This window comes from Tetrao urogallus (genome assembly GCF_951394365.1).
Source record: "Tetrao urogallus genome assembly, chromosome: 1".
NCBI classification, from domain to species: domain Eukaryota; kingdom Metazoa; phylum Chordata; class Aves; order Galliformes; family Phasianidae; genus Tetrao; species Tetrao urogallus.
Genome location: NC_136813.1, coordinates 65,161,941 through 65,182,051, shown reverse-complemented (window position 1 = coordinate 65,182,051; position 20,111 = coordinate 65,161,941). Strand labels below are relative to the sequence as shown.

The following is a 20,111-nucleotide window of genomic DNA, read 5'->3' as shown; positions in this document are numbered from 1 at the left end:
GATTGATTATCCTTTAAAGTAAGGAAATACAACAGTCTCTATGCTAACTCAATCCACGGTTCCAATTAAGGTCATTTATTGTATTGACTGGGGTACAATGGAAAACTGCTCCTTTGAAACTGGATGGAGGCCTCCAATTCATTTCACGTAGGCCACCAAATCATCAGAGGCTGACTACCAACCTGAATCATATTTGAATCAGTGACCTAGAAATGAAAGGTTCTTTATCTTTCCCTGAGCCATCCAGTTTCCCCTCAAAGGAAAAAAAAAAAAAAAATTAATCTGTCTTCATGTTAGGTTTATTTAAGTCTCCAATATTGAAGTTGAACTCCTTGAAGACCTGTATAAGAACAATTCCAATAGATACTGTAGTGAATCCACATGCCATTCCCAAGAAATCGACCACTCCTACATTACTCCATTCCCTGAAAAGGATGGCTGAAGCCAGCAGGACTAGAGTCGTAAACACAACATAGTAGATGGCTCCAAACACAGAGGAGTCAAAACATTCCAGTGCCTTATTGATGTACCTGAACTGAATGATAATGCTACATCCTAATACTGCCAAAAGTACCAGACAGAGGTACAAAGCCCTTTGACTTGACGGATTATTGTGAAAGATATCTTGAGCAGCCAGCCCAATGCCTTTTGTGCTGGGAACAGTGAAACTGCCCAAGAGAGAGCAAATACTGATGTAAACCATGATATTAGTAGGTCCATGAGCTGGAGCTATCCAGAAGATTAGCAGGAGAAGCATTAGCAGTACTACGCAGAGGTAACCCACGAAAACTGGAAAACAAAACAAGATAACAGCAAGGTAAGAACTCTTGGCATTCTAAAGATTTTAGCAGGCAAATCACGTCCTGTCAATGAACCTAAAGTACACATCACAGCTACGATTTGCTGTTGAATGCAGAGCCAAAACGCTGTGCTTTCAGTGATGTCGTGGGCACCTGAAACTAATGATGTCCTCACGTTCTTTGTGGAAAGCAAATCATCAAGTAGTAAAATAGACAGCTGCACATTTGAACAGAACTTAAGATGTCTTTTCTTTTTTGTTTTTATTTAAAAAGCTCTCTTCTGTCAGGGTTAAAGTCCCTTATGATGGGCAGCTGTGATAATACCTCATTCATCACTCATTTCACTAAAGCACAGCGCACGGATCCAGCAAAAAGCATAAGCATAAAAATTGACTCCATTAACTGAGTGAGATGAGAGAGGACAGATGGAAGAACTGGGAGACCATATATTTACATTATAGTATTAGTATACAAGTTGGACTAGTGAAAAATGTTGCATGCTTTAAAACTTTAAATAATACATTTCCAATTCATTTTGGTCAGATAAATTAAATTTAGACCAGAGTATATGTTTTCTTTGTTTGCAACTTTTTTGCTTTGCTTTTATTTTTTTCCCTTCATCCATAACTGCAAATAGCTGATGCTGTTAGGTTCAAGTTTCTCTCACCTAAAGCAATTAAAGTAACAATAATTGGAAGCTTAGCTCTTATGAAAGAAAATTAGAAGTGGATCTGGCACGTGTCAGCACTGGTATGTGTTATCCTGGGACTTCTGGGGTGTTACGGAAAAGAATAGGTATTTCAGCATACATCTCAACAGTCTATTGATACACACCTTTATCATGCAAAAAAATTCATTTGGAACATAATTAACAGTTAATATAAACTTAAAAAGAGTAGAATTAAAGAAGAAAAGACAATGAGAATTTTTTGTTCTGTATAAAACAATGTAAATCAAGATCCTAGAATTATAGCTTTCGTGTCTAACAAAGTGATACACTCTTCCAAAATTTTAGAAAGTTAAAAGCTCGAATGGCCACTGTTCTAAGCTTCCTGTGAAGGAGAACTTTTTCAAAAGCATCTATGTTTTTCTTTCTACATAGACGGATCAATAAATCTGAGGTATCCTGTAGACATCAAGGCACAGTTTTCCTACACAAAAGCTGCACCAGTTTGCCTCTGTCGTGTCATATTTTCTTCAGAAGTCAGCTCTCCTGTGTCATTTAGGTTGCTAGATTCCTCCTCACGTGTTCTCTCAGTCAGCCTCACAAAATCATTCCGAGTTGAAAAAAGGAACAAAGTACCTGGATTTGTAAGTTTCTCTTCAAGCTCAGCCTGAGTTGTTACACTCTCAGACTTTGGGGAATGAATGATGAGAACAACAGACCCAGCGCAGCTCAGCAAACATCCCAGCTTGCCAAGAATGTTCAGTTTTTCTTTCAGCAAATAAGAAGCTAAAATGGACCTTCCACAAAGAAGAAGAAGAAAATTAAGTCCGAATACATCCTGTTAATAATGCAGTAAGTTACCTGCCATATGAATTTCCTTCTTAAAGAAATATTATCAAACATTAGTGAATCTTCAAATAGCCTCAAACATACTTCTTACTTATAAAACAGAAGATTCATCCAGTCTCAGCTTTACTCAATCCTTGATGTTTCACATCAAGAAAAGCAAACCAAAAATCCACCAAGAAAACAAAACTCATTAGCAGATAACTACCTGTTAATGATTTGGTGAAATATCATTAAATTTTTATATGCTATACAACCATGAGATGAAAATCATCTTTGATTACAAAGATCCAAGGACTCAGCTCAAATATGTAGCTGACCAAAATATTAAAAGCTATGTGGTCTAGAATAAAATAATAGGTGGTGAGTAGAGCACCAGTGTAGAGCATCCTAGCATACAAAACTTTAGAAAGGCACGTGGCCCACACAGTGTATATCCTCAAGTAGATAACCACTCCAGTCATACATAATTCAGTCAGCAGACAGCAGTAGGCAGGTGCAAAAATTCTCAGAGCAGCACTCAGCACTGTTTTAAAATAATTGTACCTTTTCTCTGCAGTAGCTTCATAGATAGTGTCGAGATATACACAGAATATTTACCTGTATATTAAAATCCATCCAGGAACACTCGCTGCCTTATTTTTTATCCCCTTCCCCTCATGTGAACATAACATTGAAGAAACTGTGAGCATCCATTTGCAGGGGAGCCTCTCACTTCAGGAAACTGGGCCAAATCCAATTGAATTAAAATCAGCATCAATAAACACGTGTGGATTGTGGATAGCAGGGCAGAGAACAAATGTGAAACAAAGAGAAAGATCTACATAGTAAGGGAACTGTGAGTAAGAGAATGAGCAGAAGAGTCCAGAATAATCAAAATGAAGGGGAAAAAAACAGTTGTTTAATGATCCCTATGGTCTGGAACAAATGAAAAAAGAAGAGATTCAGGAATCCTTTCTTCACCACACTCCCACCACCACCAGTCTATACACATACTTCACTGGGCAAAGCAGAGCAGGCAAAGTTACAACTCATCACTACACTCATAAACCTGGCATCTCCTTAGCAGATGCCCAGGGATCACAGAGTCTATTTGATACCAAGTAGTAACAACATTCAAATAAAAACAAGAAAAATAAACTCTTACCCAAATGGAACACCAAGCGCTCCCAAGGGGGTCACTAACACAGTTGGGACTGCAGTGTAGGCCAAGAAATTCCCTATTTGACCAAGAGCCACTGTCAAGAGAACCAGAAATAAGTTTTTAAACCTCTGTGTAAAAAGAAGGAATGAAAAGTTACCCAATATTGTTTGAGAAAGATCGATTTAAGTGGAAAACAGATGTTACAGATCTGCTTAGCTCTGTTAATTTTGCACTTAACCCAAATGGCTGGAATTTTTATATGTTAATGCAGGATTTGTTCAGAATGTGCATTCGTATAACACGAACACACTGGCTTACAGTTTCTAACAGCAGTGTTACCTTTGGGAGGAAAAATAAGGACAATACTCAGCAAACAAATCTAATAATGAAATATGAACTGCATATATAAAAGCTCTTCAATATAGAATAGAATGCTTCAACTTCTCACAGCATTATACAATATCAGAAGAAATTTCTGATCACTGTAAAAAATATATATATATCCATACCATATCACATTAGCAGCCTCACAATCTTATTTTCACTTCTCCACTCCATAAAAACCAGTTCTAAAATTTACCACATTATTGCACACCACAGCTGCGATAAATGTGCTCAAGTTTCCAGTAAACAAAAAAAAAAAAAAAAAAAAAAAAAAAAAAGAGAAAATGGCTGGATGGTTTTGCAAGTGTTGGCAAGTTTACAGTACGTTTATAATAGGTCGACATGATTCTCACACAGTTACAATTTGGTAACTGGCAAAAACCCTGAGACTGAACACAGATTACATACAACTCAAATTTCAAGTTGATTTTAAGAGCCATTATAAACATTTGAAAACATTTCAAGAATCCACACTGTCTTTCTGCTCAGGCTGGCACTGCCATCAACTATCAACTGTTGTTATCATCAAACTGCTCTTCACACCTGCAAAGCACAGTGCAAACATTCATTAATTTATTAAACGAGCTCACATTTACATCAGTAAAAATGAAGACCTGTCACCCACAGGAAGCACGGAGGAGATACGCAAACTGCAAAAACTGCAAACATGACAAGATTATACTAATTGAAGTCACTGAAGCTTTCTCTATATGCAAGAGCAAGCCAGAGAAGCTAATGAGCAGCACTGCTAGAGCACAAGCTGGTCCCTCAGTCAGCACTGGTCTTTTGAAAGGCTTTCAGCCCCTGGGAACAGAGTAACTCAGCTACCAGCCCCAGTTCTGCATTTTGGCAGGCACATGGGGCAGCTGTGCCACTATCCTCAAGGCATCCAATGGCTCTGAGGGACACCTTGTATGGAAGGCAGGACCCACCTGGCATGCTGTGGATCTGCAGATTTCACACTTTTCCAAGTTATTCTAACAAAAGTTTGCGCCTTTTTTTGGGTGTAGATCAGCTGACTCATCTTTCTGACTACAGAACACTAATACACGGCACCAACTCAAGACTCATAAATTAGGTCTCCAAAGCTTTAATCACATTGCACGTGTAATAAACCAAGCGAACTTACCAAAACTTTTCAGCATTACCATAGAATAGTAACCACTGTAAACAACAGACTAGGATTAACTAAGAGTAATTTAAAAAATCAAATCTAAGTAATAGTTACCATCTGCCTGTTGTTGAGGACCTTTGCTGCCAACCTATCCAGTCCTCAGTGGGTAGAAATTCATCTCCAGACACATCACTGCTGTAAATCAAGTCACTACTTCAGCTTGTGAAGGTACATCAGGCTTCCAGCTTGCAAAAGAAGCACTGATATCCCAGAAATTCTTGCAACACAAAGCTTGATGCACACTGACATGTCTACATCTGCGAGGAGATTGGTAAAAGCAGATCTGAACAGTGAAAGCTGTCTGCTCCATGCACCTCAGGGGCTTTACTGCAAACAAACTTTAGCCTCTTTCCACAGACTGAATCTATTCACAGCTAACACACATTAGGAATGTTCCTAGAGTACATCTACCAGCCTGGTTTTATCACAAAAAAGTTCAGCTCACACTGAAAGTAATCAATTAGCTAATGAACCTAAAGCCAACTGAGATACCTGCAATCACTCTCTTGACTAGTGTTAAAAAAATTTAGCAGTCAAAAAAGAAGTCCCTCAGTAGAATCTGTAAGCCTTCCTTTGAAGTCTTCCAGTGGATCCCAAGGCCACAAAATAGCTAGGCAGTGTTATTCTGAGTTAGCATGCCAACGCAGAAATGCTTGTTCAGTGTCTGAGCAAATACTGGAAAAACAAGTTGATGGAGTTGATGCTGGCTTTGATAGTTGTCCTAACTCCAAATTCCATACCTGAAAAAAAATATGGAATCTCACCCAACTAATTGCCAAAGAATTACCTTTCCCTAGATGCCACAGTTGCCTGCCTGCCCAGCCCTTGGTATTGCAGTTTGTAACGGTGTTGCAATAATGAACCTATAAAGTCCTTAATCGGTTTCTTTGTAAAATAATTGAGGCTGTGTTTTGAAATACCTGCACCTAGCTGATAGACAAAAGCCAACTTAAATCAACCCTTTCAGCTGTTGCACCTTCAGCCAACTCAGGCAGCTCTTTTGAGCATGAAGTCGTTTCCTCTTACTCCTGTACCAAAAAATCTCCTATGTAAACTGTCTGTTCTGAACTTCAATACAGAAGCCTCACAGAGAACAAAAACAGTGACCAAAGCACAGATTTATTGCTTCCTAGGCAGCCATGATCACGGAGTCAGAAGCCCACAAAGCACTAATTAAACTCAGCCTGAATCAGCTGAAGACTTGCTTTAGAAGCTCTGTTGGCTCCTACTCTTGCTGTGAACCTCATCCTTTGAGGGATCTATCAGTTTCCATTCCTTTTGTGCAGCTTGAGGACAACAAAGTACTTTGTTGCATCAAAGCAAAGGACATAGCTGGACTCATACGCTTCTCAGAAACTCATAAAAACATTTCCAAATAATCCACAGAAGGCTGGACTAGTGTCTATAAACCAGCTTTGCCTTTAAACTCATGTGGGTAAGACTAGGACTGAACTACAAAAGGAGAAAGCTAGTTACTCTGCATGGATTGAAACTGGAGAGTGAACTGAGTGTGAGGATTACTTACAAAGACACTAAAACTAGAACTGCACAGATCTCATAATCAGCACCACGTAAGGCTTCATATTAACCCAGCAAATTAAAAACAACGCTGAAACCGGAGCTACCAAACTAGAAATAAAAAAAGATACTGTTTTTAAAATTGAGGCTAAGTGCTTTCTGATCTAAAGCATAATGTGCTCAATGAGCCCCTTTGTGCAGAGCTACAATTTCTTATTCAGCTTTGACTTTTATTAAAAACTGGGTGTACCAGTGCAATCCAGAAACAGAAAACATGCAAGAATCCAGTCAGAGCAGTGCGTGGGTGCCAAGAGCTGCACGTATCGGATGGTTCAGAAAATCCAGAAAAAAAACATCTGATCTGGGTTTATCCCAGCTCTTAGCTTTTTCTAACACCATCAGACAGAACAGAGAGGCAGTTTAGTAAAAATGGGATATTTCTGAGGGAAAGCAACTTCACTACAAGCGAGTGCCAGATCCAAGATTAGAAACCAGATCTTGCCTCATTTTGCAACTTAAACCACAACTTCCCCCTTCAAAAATTTTTTTTTTAAAAAATCAAACCATTTAAGATACTTACTTGCAATAGTGCCAGACCACCATACTATATCTGTCAAGTATGAAGTACCTGGGAGAAGAAATACAGGAAGATGTATTAGAAAAATGTGAAACTGCACTATCAGAACAACAAAATAGAGCAATTTCAACACTCTCAACTATTAAGGATTTTTATCTTAACCTTTTTCCTCAAGGCAGACAAGTGGGAGGAAAACAAGAGAGAAAATAGAAGGTGTCCAGACCTGGCCTGGGGCAAATAAAACTGCCCAAGTCAGACCTTCTTAAGGAAACATGACAGCCAGAGGCTCTGATTTCCAGATTGGAATACCTATGCACCACTAATGCTATATGACTTTGAAAAGTGTCCAGAATGCCAACAAATGCCACTTCAAAGGAAGTTTAACATACACACAGAAGCCACTACCAGGAGAATGGGAAACATATGGAAACAAAGAATTATTTGGATAAATTCATTTGTTAACATAGCTTCAGTGAAGTAGTATCAAGAATTTGTCTTGCAAGCAGATTTGGCAGTATGGTAGTGTGGACAGATCATCCTGTATTTGAATATCTGGAAAATGCTATGATTGAAACCTCTGAACTATGGACATACCAATGCATTTATAAGAGGCATAAAACCTCAGGATGGTCTTTCTGGGCCTTCCCATCTCAAGGATGACTATTTTCATGATGACCTGGACTGCACCAGGGAACCTGTGTAGCCACATTTTATCAGCTCTGTTTCTGAAGAGCATCAATGCTAATCACTAGTTACTAAACTAAATGCTAGCTCCCATCAAACATGACTTGAGCAGAACATGAGAACATGATGCCACCTTTTCCAGCAATCCCACTCTGCTTTTACTTGGGAAAACACTCTCTTTCAAGATCTTCTGGATCAATAGGCAGCATTGCAGTGAGCACATTTCTCCTATGATGAAAGGTTGAAGGACTTGGGCTTGTCTAGTCTGAAGAGAAGGCTCTGGGGAGACCTCATTGTGGTCTTCCAGTACCTGAAGTGAGCTTATAAGCAGGAGACAGACCAATTTTCTTATACAGTCTAATAGTGACAGGATAAGGGGGAATGGCTTTAAACTAAAAGAGGGGAGATTTAGATTAGGTATAAAGAGAAAATTCTTCACTCGGAGGCGGTGAGGTGCTGACACCGCTGCCCAGAGAAGCTGTGGTGCCCCATCCCCAGAGGTGCTCAAGGCCAGGCTGGATGGGGCCATGGGCAGCTGAGTTGGTGGGGGACAGCCCTGTCCATGGCACAGGGTTGGAACTGTGTGATCTTCAAGGTCCCTTCCAACCTAAGCTATTCTACGATTCTACAGCGAGCATTGTGAAATCCCAAATGAAAGAAAGATATAATAATCTGCAACTCTGGAAACTTATGAAATATTAAGCACTTGGAAATCACACTACATAATTGAAGCGAGATAGAAAATGACTAATGAAAATGGCCAGCTTTAGAGTGGGAGTAATCGTTTTTTAGACTTTTGTTATTGCATATAAAATTAAAACACTTGGGGGCACAAATTACAGAAAATATTGACTCAAGTAAGATAACTTTGCAAAATATTTGCCACCCGCTGCTGTTTCTGAGGATTACTAATTGCAACGACTTGATATTATTGACTCAGGAGAGATGACAGAAAAGACTTGCAGTGCCTCCTTGTTAATTATACAGCACCTGCTGAAGCCAGTGGAAAAAAAGACATCATCTGATACCGAACATCTTCATGTTTGTTCTTCATTCTGACTGCTAGGTTCAAGGCTACATGGCTTCACATTAAATAGAGAGAAACAGGGTATTTGGCTGGATGTCTCATAGAATCATTTGAGTTGGAAGGAAGCTTTAAAGGTCACCTAGTCCAACCTCTAATGCAGAGACAGGAAACACTTGGGAAGACACACAAGTGAAACTCATTCATATCTTCCGAGCAGATGTTTCACAGCTGTGACACAGCACCCACACAAACACACTCCCATCAGTCACCTAACTCAGGGCACTACTGAGGTAATGAGGCCCAACTGTACCACAAGATGATACCTTTAGCAGAGCTGGGCTGGAAAGTCTTTCCTTTCTCTTTTGTTTCCCTTACAACAAGCTCAGTAGTTATGACGCAGTGTAATTCCTCTATGGACAATAAAAATAGATTACAGCTATCTTGAAGGGAGAGCACACCTGTAAAACAGTGATTTACCCCAGACCCTTAATGTGAAGTCACTGTAGGAAGTATAACAACTTGTTAGATCAGGCTGTCAGCTGGTGGTAGCAGAGCTGGAAGTTTGTTCTGCTCCACGCACCCACTGCAGTTTCCCTACACTCTAAGCATCGAGATGCTGCTGTTTGCAGCACAAAACACAGAAGACTTCCACGCCTCGTGAGCTCACATCCGTATTCTGGCCAGGCTGCTCAGACAGCACGCTAAGTTCCCGAGTAGGTTTACATCAGAAAACAATAACGAGGGATGGGATTTTCAACACGAGAAGAGGAGCAGCGACTTCCCGCTGTGGGCGCGCCTTCCTCCATCGAAGGAAACCACCACGCGGCGGCTGTAGCTCGGAATGGCCCCACCGCAGAACGAACCACAACGGCCCGAGACAGCGGCACAACGCAGCGGCGCCACACGGAAGTGAAAGAGCATCGCGTGCCGGCAGAGGCGCGGTTCCCAGCGCTGCGCGGCAGCGGGACGGCAGACAGGCGGGCTGGGGAGCGGTGACGATGACTGCGCCGAACGCGCCCTCCGTCCCTCACCGGAGACAACCAGCCCACCTTCCCCGCAGCCCGCGGCCGCCTGCAAGGTGCTCCCGGCCCGCCCCGGCCGCGCCCGGGGCGACCCGACGTGCCCGCGGCAGGCGGAGCTCGGCTCGATGCCGCCGTGCCGCAGGGGAACGGGAGCCCGCTGCGGCGCTCCCCCCGCACTGCAGCGCCCTGGGCGGCGGGGTCCCTACCTCGCCCGCGAGCCCGCACGATCCCTTTCTTCTGCAGGACGAAGGTGGAGCCGTTCACCAGGCTGGACACCACGGCCACGCTCAAGCCCAGCGACACGGCGGCGGGGCCGGGGTTCTGCGCCGCCCCGTCCCCCGCTGCCGCACCGACCGCCATCCGCATCGCCCAGCCGATGGCTTCACGCACGGCGACTGGCCGGGCCCAGCGCTGCCGGCAGCGGTTCTGCACCGGGAACGCCCCGCGCTGCGCGCCCCGCCCGCCGGGGGCGGCTCCGTGCTGAACCGGGCTCGGGAACGGCAGCAGGATGACGTCATACCATCGCCTCCCCTCCAGCCCCCATATACACACGTACTCTGACGTCACGGCAGGGCGCTGTGTGAGGCGCGGGCCCTGTGAGGGCAGCGGGGTGGCCTGAGAGGGGTTCCAGCTTGAGCCTCCCTGAGGCAGCGCTGAGCCCCTCCCTCGGGTCCTACCGCTGCCGGTTTGGTGTTCTTCGGGCAGCACGGGGGGCATCGCGTCCTCAGGGGCAGCGTGACTCCTGGTCGTGACACGTTTGAAAGTGTGGAAGTAGCAGAGACCCCGGCAGAGCCGAGCTGAGAGCAGCCTTCCCGCTCCGCGGAGCTACTGCGTGGCACACATCTCATGGAACCACACAGAACCGTAGGGGTTGGATGGGGCCTCTGGCGTCCAAACTTCCTGCTAAAGTGGGTTCCCTGCAGTAGGGAATATATAAATATCTTATTCTATGGGATAGAGGGTTTGTCCTTGTGAGACTCACAAGATCTGCAGAATCTTCCATCGGGTGGAAGAAGAATTATCCATAGCAACCCTTTGAATTTTGCAAAGCACAAAACAAGAACAGAGGTGAAGGCAAACACAGGGTAGTTATACCAGCTTCTGATCTATATACAGCCTACTAACACGTACAGTGACATTCATTACAGGAAATATAACTTGTGCTTTGCCCTGTGGAAGGATGAAACATCCTTAACAGCTTTCACAATTACCAAGCAAATTTTCAAACAGAGCTCAAACATGAGCGATTTTTATAGTTCAAATCTCTGCAGTGTGGTCAAACCAAGAGTAAAAAAAGCTGACATACCCCCAACCAAGAACCAACAGGCATCAGACATTGTAAGAAACATTTACTTCTCTCTATCCATATTATTTTAATCTCTAAATTGTAATGCTTAGTTATGTCTTGCTGAAGTACATGTTTGGATGGGTAATTCCACATACGCTTGCTGCCTCTTTCAGCTGGTTACTATTACTCTTGCCATGTAAAGGTTCTCCAGGACTAGTCACAGACTAAAATAAGAAACAGTGATGATAAATAATGACTTTGCAAATATCTTGAAAACCGGAGCCTGACTCCACCAATATCTTACCAGATCATTTCATTCAAAACATCTGTACTGTCTATTTCACAAACCTTTTGAACCAAAGCATAAGCATACCTTAGAAATAACAGCTCATATCATTCATATAGTGGCTTAGGTTGTAAGGGACCTTAAAAACCACCTACTTCCATGCACCAGCTCAGGCTGCCCAGGGCCCCATCCAACCTGGCTTTGTGCACCTCCAGGGATGGGACACCTATGTCTTCTCTGGGCAGCTGTGCCTCACTCCCCTCTGTGTAAAGATTTTTTTCCTAACATCTAACCTGAATTTCCCCTCTTTTATTTAAAAACAAGTCCTGTTAATCCTATCACTATCAGACTGTGTAAAAAGTCGGTCTCCTTCCTCCTCCCTCCAAGTACTGGAAAGCTACAATGAGATCTCCCTGGAGCCTTCTCCAAGCTGAACACTCCCAGCTCCCTCAGCTTTTTGTCACAGGGGAGGTACTGCAGCTCTTAACTGTTAATGGAAATCAGATGACCTTTCTTAAACTTAAATTGCATATACCCAGTATATGTAAACTTCTATGGTAAATACAATCTTCTGATTTCTGTTGCAATTGTCCTGCACTCCTCCTGCTGCAGTTGTCATCATGTTTGTAGTATTGCAAAACAACATGCTGTGGATTAGCATAGCTTTTACGTCGTAGTACTACAGTGTACTGAATGCCACTGTGGTCTGATGTCTCACGAACACACAAAGTGCACAGTAGGAACACCAGGATGTATGTAGCATTTCCTCTGACAAACTGTTCCTCTCCATTGCTTTCATTCAACTCGATTTTAAGCACTCATAGTACCTGGTTCCACTTGTTAGCCACTTTTTGCTTAATTCAGGCAATATGTGAGGACTGGTGTAAAAAGTCTACAGACTGCTTTGTAGAGGTAGATAACTCAACTCTGAAACTCAATAACAGTACAGGTATTTGGGATCAGTCAGGAGGTACAGTCTGTACTTAACAGACTTGTCTTGGGATTCTCCTCTTAGGGAGGGATGAATGATGGAGGTAGATCTCTTAGAAGGAGATGAAAAAGCTGGTAGAGGTTCTACTGTTGTTTGTTTTAGTTTTTTGTTTGCCATAGGGGGAGGGCAGGGTGCAGAGTGGACATTTTCTGGTTAGGATGAGTTTTTTCCTGATCTGCAGGGAAAAGAAAAATGCTTTAGATCTACGTGGTCCAAAGGAATGTACTGCTTCCTCTGTAGCTGCTTTGATTCCTCTGTTGTGATTGTTTTATGTACATGAAATAAAAATTATTTAAAAAATAAATTAAAGCAGCTGTTGTAGTGGGTTTTGTTTGTTTGTTTGTTTTTGTTTTGTTTTCTATGCTAAAGGAAAATCAGATCATTCTGTATCTGGCACAAGTCTGAGAACGTATTGTGTATGCCCAGAAGTTGATCTGAAACTCCTATAAAGTAGCTGGGAGAGCAGGGTGGAAGCCAACCAACAGCTGTATCAGACCCTGAGGCAAGAGCAGTAATTCTGCTTGGCAGAAGCACTAAAGAAATCAACTTTGCCAGCAAGCAAGAAGCACTAAGAACTGAAACAGTAAAACAGTGGAAATCCTTTCTGTTTTCTGGCCCTTGAGAATCAAAACCCAAAATCAGTACACTTATGTGAAGATAGTTGTGTACTGGTCCACTGAAACTTGGCCAGAAGATTACCTTAAAATCCTTCCTAAGGACTCCGGAGCACAGAAGTGGATTTGGTACTAGTGGGCCATCACTGGTCTGAGTTGGTCCTGCTTTGGAAAGGAAGTGATGTGAATCTTGGTTTGCTGCGGGCATTCGTACCAGCAGATGAGAGAATGAAAGGAAGCCTTGGTATCCTGAAATATCATGGATCCTGGTGGCTCTCTGACTCTTTTCCCTGCTGCATTAACAAGAATCAGAGGATACGCTGTACAGTCTTTGGGCCCAGGTTTGAGCTTTTAAATCTGCAATGGTTTTTGTCAAATGAAACCATAGCACTGAGCTCTACTGCATTGTAGACAGTGGCAACAGGATTCCTGAAACATCCTGTGAAGCTGGCACTTAAGAAAATCACACTCAGTCTTGATGCCCAAAACTGGACATCTGAATCTGCAACATTACGCTGCCTTATATGTTATCTGCAACATGAGAGGTCTCATAAGCTTTCATGGACTCTCCTTCTCATGGCTTACCACTAGAAAAACAGCAGTCGGGTCCAGGGCAGAATAGCATTCTGCAAATCAGCACAACCTAATGTAGTCTGCAAATGAGTGGAGAAGTGAAGACAGGGAAGGTTTCCTTTGCTGCCTTGCCACGTTTGCGCAGTAGAGCTGCTGTAAGTGTGCGATTTTTAAAGCCTGGAGTAAATGAAGATCAGAGTTTAGCTAAATGATAGCGGTCACTTATAATGCTGGAGAACTTCAACTTCCTTCTCAGAGAGATCACGCAAGACTGATGCTGGGTTACTGGCACTGGCAGCACAGCAGGTGTATTGCAGATAGATAGAGCCATTTCAGCTCTCTTTCAGGTCCTGGGAAGGAACCTCTCCAGTTTGCAACAGGCAAAAGCTAGGCAGGTAATTCTGATGTATGTTTCTCAACATGCTGCAGAGAACTCGATTTAATTAATACCATGCCTACTCACACATGCTGAGCAGAAATCACTTCTAGATCCCCAGCAACTAGAGAAGACAGGAAAAATCACCAGTTTTCCAGATAATTCTGCAGCAGATGGTGTATTCCACCTACATTAGTTGCGAACTAATGTGATACATATAGTACCTGTATGCCTAGTGTTCTGTCTTTGTATTTTGGGAGGATGATGAAAGCCTAGCATGTACTAGCATTTTATCGTGAACCTTTAGAACAAGTCTTCCAATGAAGGCATGATAGTCACAGTAATTTAAAGAAGCTGACTATTACAGTCCTGGGTGCAAAGAATTTGCCTGCCTTTCCCATGCCTTCATTGTTAAGTAGCCACATTGATCTTCTGCTTGAGTTTAAGGGAGTTCTGGACCATGTTTCAGACTTAGAGATGTTGTTAGCTTTGACGTGGTGATTTATAGAACTGCTTTGGTATACAGATGCATACCAAACCACCATGTCATAGTCATTGAATTCCCTTTGGGCTGCTCTTTTCAATCAGTCAGCTGCTGAATTGACTATGTTTCAAGGTACGCCTTGGAGACTTGGGCAATTCAAATTCTCCCAAGTGAAGAACTCAGAGGAACTCCTCTCACTCATCAAATAAACTCTGTCATGAGATTTGCTGAGTAGTTCCAACAATACGTACGTGGATTTTCTATTACATTGCTGCTCAGGAAGTCATCTTTTCTAGCAGACACCTCAGGGAATACAGCAGTCAGCTGCCTGCTCAAAGATCAATTTTCGTAAGGTACAGCACATCCTTTGTTATAATACTGCACTCCAAACCTGAACTTCACTGTAATGTTTATTTTTATATAGGTATTTTGAATAGAGTTTCAAGGCAATATTGTTGCAAGATTGCATACTCACTACTATGTACCTCAACTGGAATCTTTTGTCATCCAACTAAGCAATAGGATACCAACTTCAACAAGAGAATGGCTTATTATTCTAACCTACTTTCCACTTGAAGCCTCACTTTGAACCAACCATGCCTTTGCAAACTGTAAGCCACTGAGCTTGCAGTAGCTGTCTTACATTCAGTTCCCAGTGTATGCAGTATGCCACCTTTCTAGTAATATGTTTTACCTACTAAATAATTGCCTTCTCAGCAGGAAAACTACATCTCCAGCTTCACTCACTGTTGCCTCCAGGGTGAGTCCTGTGATCTTCCCAAGGACACAGTGAAGTAGCCTGTTTTCACTAGGAGAAACGTACTGAGAAAACTCAAGCCCAGCTGTTGGGCTTAAACAGGATCCTATTGTGAGAAAAGGTAAAGGGCTGATGGGATTTCTTTCTGTAGAGAATCTACCAAAAAGTGCATGCTGCTAGAAGGCTTTCCATGAAGCTCTGCTTCAAATAAAAATAGCTATAGAACTAACTACTCTCATATTTAACACTAAGTTTAACATAACAGAGCTAGCTTGAGAGCTATAATGGAAGGTGGCTGTGGTAGTTATTTATCTAAGCTGGAAGGAAACCAATTGGCATGCAGTTGGTCTTAATGTGTTCATCAGCTGTTCAGCATTATCACAAAATTATCACACCTGTGGATTTACACATTTTAATAAGATGAGGCTATACTTGTACTAAGCACAACTTTAAGATCTTAAGCAATGTCAGAAAGTAAGTCATTGTTACCATCCAAAGAAATTCACTCAAGTTCTGGCAATTTGTATACTGAAAAGTTGGTTTTCTTAGTAGTCAAAGTGCCTATTATATGATGAATCAATATTAATGCACTCTAGTATATCATGATTCCTAACATAAAGTGGGTTTTAGTAATGAGTAAAATGCTTGGGTTAAATCTGAGTTCTCACAAAGCAGCAGACAGGAATGCTAGCTAACTTAGGTTAAATTGGAAGTCTTGTTTCATGTTGTTAGCAGATGAGGCACCAGGGATACAGCCCAATTATTAAAGTCACTCAATGAGTTTCTTCTTATTTATTTCAGCTATTCCACTTTTGCATTTTACATGCAGTTGTCTTACAGGTTTCTTTGATATTGTTTGCTCCTCAAACATTTACTCCAAAGGGTTCAGTCCTTTTTATAGTTCTACTACTTAGCTGGCTACTTGCTGTTGGCAGTGATATGTTTATACTGGATATATGAAGATCTGTAACAGCAACTAATCTGCACACAAAAGCTACTGTTATTGCTAAATTGTCACAATGAGAACTGAGAATGGGAATACAGGCGTTTGGCTATCACTAACTTGAAAGTACCTATAAATATTTTCTGTCTATATGGGATACCCAGCAAATATTGTAGGTAAAGTCAGCCATAAAGACGAGTCTTCCTATATATAAACTGTAGACTGATACAACGCTCTTCAATGTACGTCATGCTATCTCTAATTTTAATGATAAAATCCATTTTAATTATGAATTTAGTGGTAGCCACTGTTGAAATGATACTGTGTTGCTCAGTCATGGATGACTGTAACAAATAGCATCTGTGGTCTAATGATCTAATCTTAAACTCAGTGAAACAATGAGCTTTATTTGTCAAATAAGTATGACTTAAAGAAAAGAAAAAAGAAACAGAAAGAAACAACACTTTTTAAAAGGGTCCTGTGAACAGAAGAGTATTTTTAAATCTTTTGTCTCAGGACATCTTTCCTTCAAATGAAGCTGACTGCATAATAGCACTGTGCAAGGTAGATAGGATAATTGCTACTTCAGCATGTCTAGCAATAGAACAACAAGAACGTCTGAAGCCTCTTCCTCTCTTTGATTTAGCAAGTAGCTGAAACAGAATAATCTTCTTCCTTAATGTTTCTTTTGGACTCTGTTTGGCTGACTTCAGTATTGCCAACCCTCAAAATTAATACTTGGGAGACTTCCCTCCTTTGTCTGTTAAATAAATCATTCTTTTATATATTTGTTTCCTTTTAACTTCTGCTTCACTCTTACCTCAGTGACAATGGCAGGTGTCTAGCACTTGCTAGGGCTAGTGCAGGAAAGGCTTTAAACCTTTTCCCTTTTCCCAAAATGCAAAAAGTCATCAGGAATTCCAGCTGAAAAGCCAGCTGATTCTGAGATGGACACTGTTCACCTATGTATGGAGAAGGAAAAAATCATCCCTCTGTACTCAGAGCTGGTAAGGCCACTCCTTGAGTACAGAGTTCTGTTTTTTGCTCCTCACTGTAAGGAGATCCTGGAGTGTGTTCAGAAAAGGGCGACAAAGCTGTCAAGGTCTGGAGCACAAGTCTTAGGGGGAAGGGCTGGGGGAACTGGGATTGTTCAGCCTGAAGAAGAGTAGGCTCAGGGGAGATCTTATCGCCCTCTCAACGATCTGAAAGGACGATGTGGTGAGGTGAGGATCAGCTTCTCCCACGTAACTAGCAACAGGATAATAGGGAATGGACTCAAGTTGCACCAGGAGAAATTCTAGTTGGAAATTAGGAAAATTTCTTCACTGAAAGAGTGGTGAGGCAGTGGCACGGGCTGCCCAGGGAGCTGGTGAAGTCAGCATCCCTGGAGGTGCTCAAGAAACATGCGGATATGGCACTAAGCGACGTGGTCAGTGGGCATGGTAGGGCTGGGCTGATGGTTGTACTAGATGATCTGAGAGGTCTCTTCCAACCTTAACGATTCTGTGATTCCATAAATATGCCAGATACAGTATCATGTGGGAAGATAGACATCTTAGTCTAGGAACCAGAAGTAACATTGCGCTGCACCCAGAACCACTGCTTGGCTTAGGAGGTAGGGACAATGTGGGTAGAGGCCATGCCTGCCTGGTTGTTCTTTTTGCAGGTTCCTACACCTGTGCCAATTCTTCCAGCAGTAGGAATAGCTAAGGAGCATTGTGTACACATGCCCTGCACAGATGGTGGGGGGACCAGGCATTAGCCCATTTTTCCTTCTGCCTTTGCAATGAGAGTGTGACTGAGTGATTACTGACAATATAGTGGGATGTAAAAGTGCTCTTCTCTGCAGAACCTGGGCATCTGTGTTGTAAAAACACAAACTTATCAAATGATCTAATAACGAGTAGCAGAATCAAAGCCATGGCTTGCCTTGCTGTTAGAAAGAAGGCCACAGCTGCGCAGGAGAGTGAGAAAATGGCTGACATGCTGTGATTCTGAGACAAAATGGTTGGAAGTTATTTTTCTTCTGTCAAGAAAGAAAACAGCCTACCATTTGCGTTAGTTCTTAAATGCATGCAAACTCTTGCTCATCTGAACTGTGAGATACACGTATTGATGCTTTTCTCAATTTCTGTGGTTAAGTAGTGGATCTACTAACATCCACTAACCAGTGGAACAGGAAGTGGAATGCCTAGTCTTGAGATTCAAGGCTGCAATCCTTTCCTACTGGCTCGTTATTATTGGGGTGCAGGACATGCTCTCATTGGTCATACAGCTGTCGGTCATGTGAAAAGCCAGCAGCCCCTGTTACTCCTGAGTGAAGGCTAATCCTCTGCCTCTGCCTTTCTGAGCTACAGTCTTCTAACTGCCTTCTGTTTTTTTAAATTATTTTTTCAGCTTTAGAACTTTCACATTAATGCTCTTCCCTTGAGGCCTTGAGTTAATAACTAGCATGAGTCAACAAGTTCACTTATTTTTTTGTTTGTGTCTGCACGTATGCACCTTTTTTATCTTACCTAGCTCTCACACTGCTCAAAAACAATTTTCTTCAATAAAGTCACATATCTTAATTAATTAACTGGGCCCTGTTCTTTAGGATATACTTTGTGACCTTTGGAGAGGACATGGCATTTTAGTGCATCTGTTCTCTGACCGACAGTGGTTGCTGCATTAGGGACCTGGGGACTGCATCTGCTGGTGTGGGAAGATGGCTTGTCTCCAGGGAGGTGGCTTGTCCCCAGGAGCTGCTAAGAGGTGAGTAAGACAAGGAGGAGGAGAGATGGAAGAAAATGGTCTGGGAATAGAGCCAGGAGAGGAAGATGTGCTTGTAAGGGTCCCTCTGGATGGGAAGACACAACATCAAAAGTGTAGCTGAGACCACAGTGGGCTGAGGCTGAGACTTACTGGTTTTAATTTTGGGTGATCCTGTACAGAGCCAGGAGTTGGACTCAGTGATCCTTGTTGTTGGATCCCTTCCAACTTAGGGCATTCTTTGACTCTCTGAAGCAGTCTGTCCATGGATTTTGAGAACTGTTGGAAAAAGTCATCTTTTGTTACCTTGGGTTCTGCTGTCCCTTCTGAGGGACACTGGTTTGGCCCTGCGGCTTGCAGTAGTCACAGACCTCTGCTTCCTTTCGCAACATCACTGTGCAGAACTGATATCCTCTGCTTCTCATTCTGGAGCAATGTGAATGCAAGAGATTTGCTGCTTCACAAAGCTGGAGCTGAGAGAGGAGTATAGTTTGCTCCAAATCTGGCGAGGGAACAAGTAGAAAAAAACACTCTGTGCACCACATGCAGCCACTGAAAACATCTTGTGTTGCTATTTGATCTCTATAATGCTCCAACCATCTTCCCGCATTTTGTAAAAGACATCTTGAATTATTTGATAGCTGTGTTGTAGAATACACAGACTGCATTTTTATATTCTCCACCTTTCAAGGCACATACAGACCATTCCTGGGAGGTCTTTAATCACTAGCAGAAACAACAGCTGTGCCAAATTCAAGAGATAAATCTTTCCACAGGAAGCATGGACTGCATGGCAAGCACCTGAGGCTTTTGTAGGGACTCCAAGGGAGACTGAGACCATTGTGATGGTGGGGTGGAATGTCTTCCAGTCAGAATTTAATTATGGAGACAAATGGCTCAGATGAAGTCATAGGGGCTATCCTTCCCCAGAAGATGTGCCTGAAAAAAATGGAATTGTAACTCAGATGTTTTGCCATCGAAAGACAACAAAAATGTGGATGCACTCCTTGTGCATGCTCCCCTGTACCCTAATACTCATTCTCAAGCAAATGATGAACTTACTGCAGAAGTTTGCCCGGCCACCACTGATGACCATTCTTGGTACAGCATGATGCTGGCACAACCTGCCTCGACCTATGAGAACAGGAAGACTGCCACCAGCTCTACAGCCCTTCAGGCCCACTGTGAGTGCAGACCTTTTGCCA

General features: G+C 42.5%; 1 protein-coding gene across 1 annotated transcript; it reads right to left on the bottom strand.

Moving 5' to 3' along the window:
- Positions 1 to 277: 277 nt before the first annotated feature.
- NIPA1 (NIPA magnesium transporter 1) lies at positions 278 to 10,209 on the bottom strand (the record flags this gene model as incomplete). Its single annotated transcript, XM_079541563.1, has 5 exons — positions 278 to 789; positions 2,104 to 2,264; positions 3,461 to 3,551; positions 7,114 to 7,161; positions 10,050 to 10,209. The coding sequence occupies 5 exons, from the start codon at positions 10,207 to 10,209 to the stop codon at positions 278 to 280; spliced, it is 972 nt and encodes a 323-aa protein (XP_079397689.1).
- Positions 10,210 to 20,111: the final 9,902 nt, after the last annotated feature.